The following is a 1,598-nucleotide window of genomic DNA, read 5'->3' on the forward strand; positions in this document are numbered from 1 at the left end:
GGGGGGGGGGGGACCCAGGGCACGTGACGTAGGCACAGGCGAACAACACGGGGCGAGCCCGGCGAGCCCACGTCCACCCAGCTGTTCGCCAGGCGGTTTGTCAGCGTGTTTCCCCCTCCCTACGACTCCCTCCGCACTCTCCTCTCGAGCTTCCTGAGTGTGAGCCCAGAGTACGGGAGACACAGGCCCACAAGGTGCGTGACAACTGACGACGTCACCGGAGTGGAGTGGAGTGGAGTCTGGGAAATCCACACGACACTCAGATCCTCGACTGCGTGGGGGCGGGGGGGGCTCAAGGGCCTAGCGTACAGGTTTCAGAACCGAGACGTGAACGGACTGCGGCGCGGCGGGCGCGTACGGGAACACTGACCTTCACTCTGCGGCCCAACGCTGTGCATGCTGAACCCACGGACGCTGGTCGGCCCTCCGAGGTAAAACCTGGGACAGAAGCGCAGGCGTCACAAGAAAGCCAGGCCCACGCTGGTGCTGGCGGCGGGGGCGCCGTCACTCGGCAGCGCGCGGCAGGACGGGGGGCACGTCCCAGAAACAAACCCAAACCCAAACAAGCACCCAGACCTCTGGGAGGTCGGTGAGGCACGAGGCACAAATGAAGACCCTTCCACAGACACGCGGGCGGTGCGGGCGCTCGTCACGGAGGAACCGTCTGCGGTCCTGAGATTTCACCGCCGCCAGCCTGCGTCAAAACCGGCCCGCGCGCTCACGGTGCAGGGTCAGGTTTTAAAACAGCAGGGTTAAAAATCATACAATGGTATAATCCCCACTTACAGAAAGAGGAAAATAATGCTCGAAGAGAACAGAACTGTCACTCCGGGGGTGCCTGGGGGGCTCAGTCGGGGAAGTGTCCGACTTCGCTTTATGCTGTGGTCTCACCATTCATGAGTTCGAGCCCCGTGTCGGGCTCTGTGCTGGCAGCTCGGAGCCGGCTCCAGATTCTGTGTCTCCTTCTCTCTCTGCCCCTCCCCTGCCCACAGTCTCTCTCTTTCTCTCTCAAATATAAATATACACTTTTTAAAAATTCAAAAAAAAATTTCACAAAACCATATTCTTTACAGGGTTCCTTACATGTAAATAATGAAACATTAAGATGTAGCTTTTGAGCAATTTCTCATGACTGGGTAAATGGTTTACTCTATAATTTCTTTAAAAGTTTTTAAGAAGCAGGGAGAACACAGTGGGGTCTCTTTGGCTTAGTCAGTGGGGCATCCAACCTTTGATCTTGGGATTGTAAGTTTGAGCCCCACGTTGGGTGTAGACATTACTTAAAACTAAAATCTTTAAGGGGCGCTTGGGTGGCTCAGTCGGTTGAGCGTCCAACTTCAGCTCAGGTCATGATCTCGTGATTCAAGCCTTTCATCAGGCTCTGTGCTGACAGCTCGGAGCCTGGAACTGCTTCGGAGTCTGTGTCTCCCTCTCTCTCTGCCCCTCCCCCCGTTCATACTCTGTCTTTCCATCTCTCAAACATAAGGAAACATTAAATAAATAAGTAAGTAATTAAGTTAGTTGAAGAAGACACAAAGAAATGGAAAAAGATTCCATGCTCATGGATTGGAAGAATACATACTGTTAAAATGTCATTA

At 53.9% G+C, this 1,598-nt stretch overlaps 1 protein-coding gene across 1 annotated transcript in view; it reads right to left on the reverse strand.

The window, feature by feature from the left end:
• The window catches only part of SAMM50 (SAMM50 sorting and assembly machinery component), a 21,318-nt gene that overhangs the window by 5,005 nt on the left and 14,715 nt on the right, over positions 1-1,598 (reverse strand). Inside the window, exon 10 of the mRNA XM_029954098.1 lies at positions 371-460. Coding sequence (XP_029809958.1) covers positions 371-460 — 90 coding nt within the window. The remainder of the gene's footprint in view (positions 1-370; positions 461-1,598) is intronic.

This window comes from Suricata suricatta, chromosome 10 (assembly GCF_006229205.1).
Source record: "Suricata suricatta isolate VVHF042 chromosome 10, meerkat_22Aug2017_6uvM2_HiC, whole genome shotgun sequence".
NCBI classification, from domain to species: domain Eukaryota; kingdom Metazoa; phylum Chordata; class Mammalia; order Carnivora; family Herpestidae; genus Suricata; species Suricata suricatta.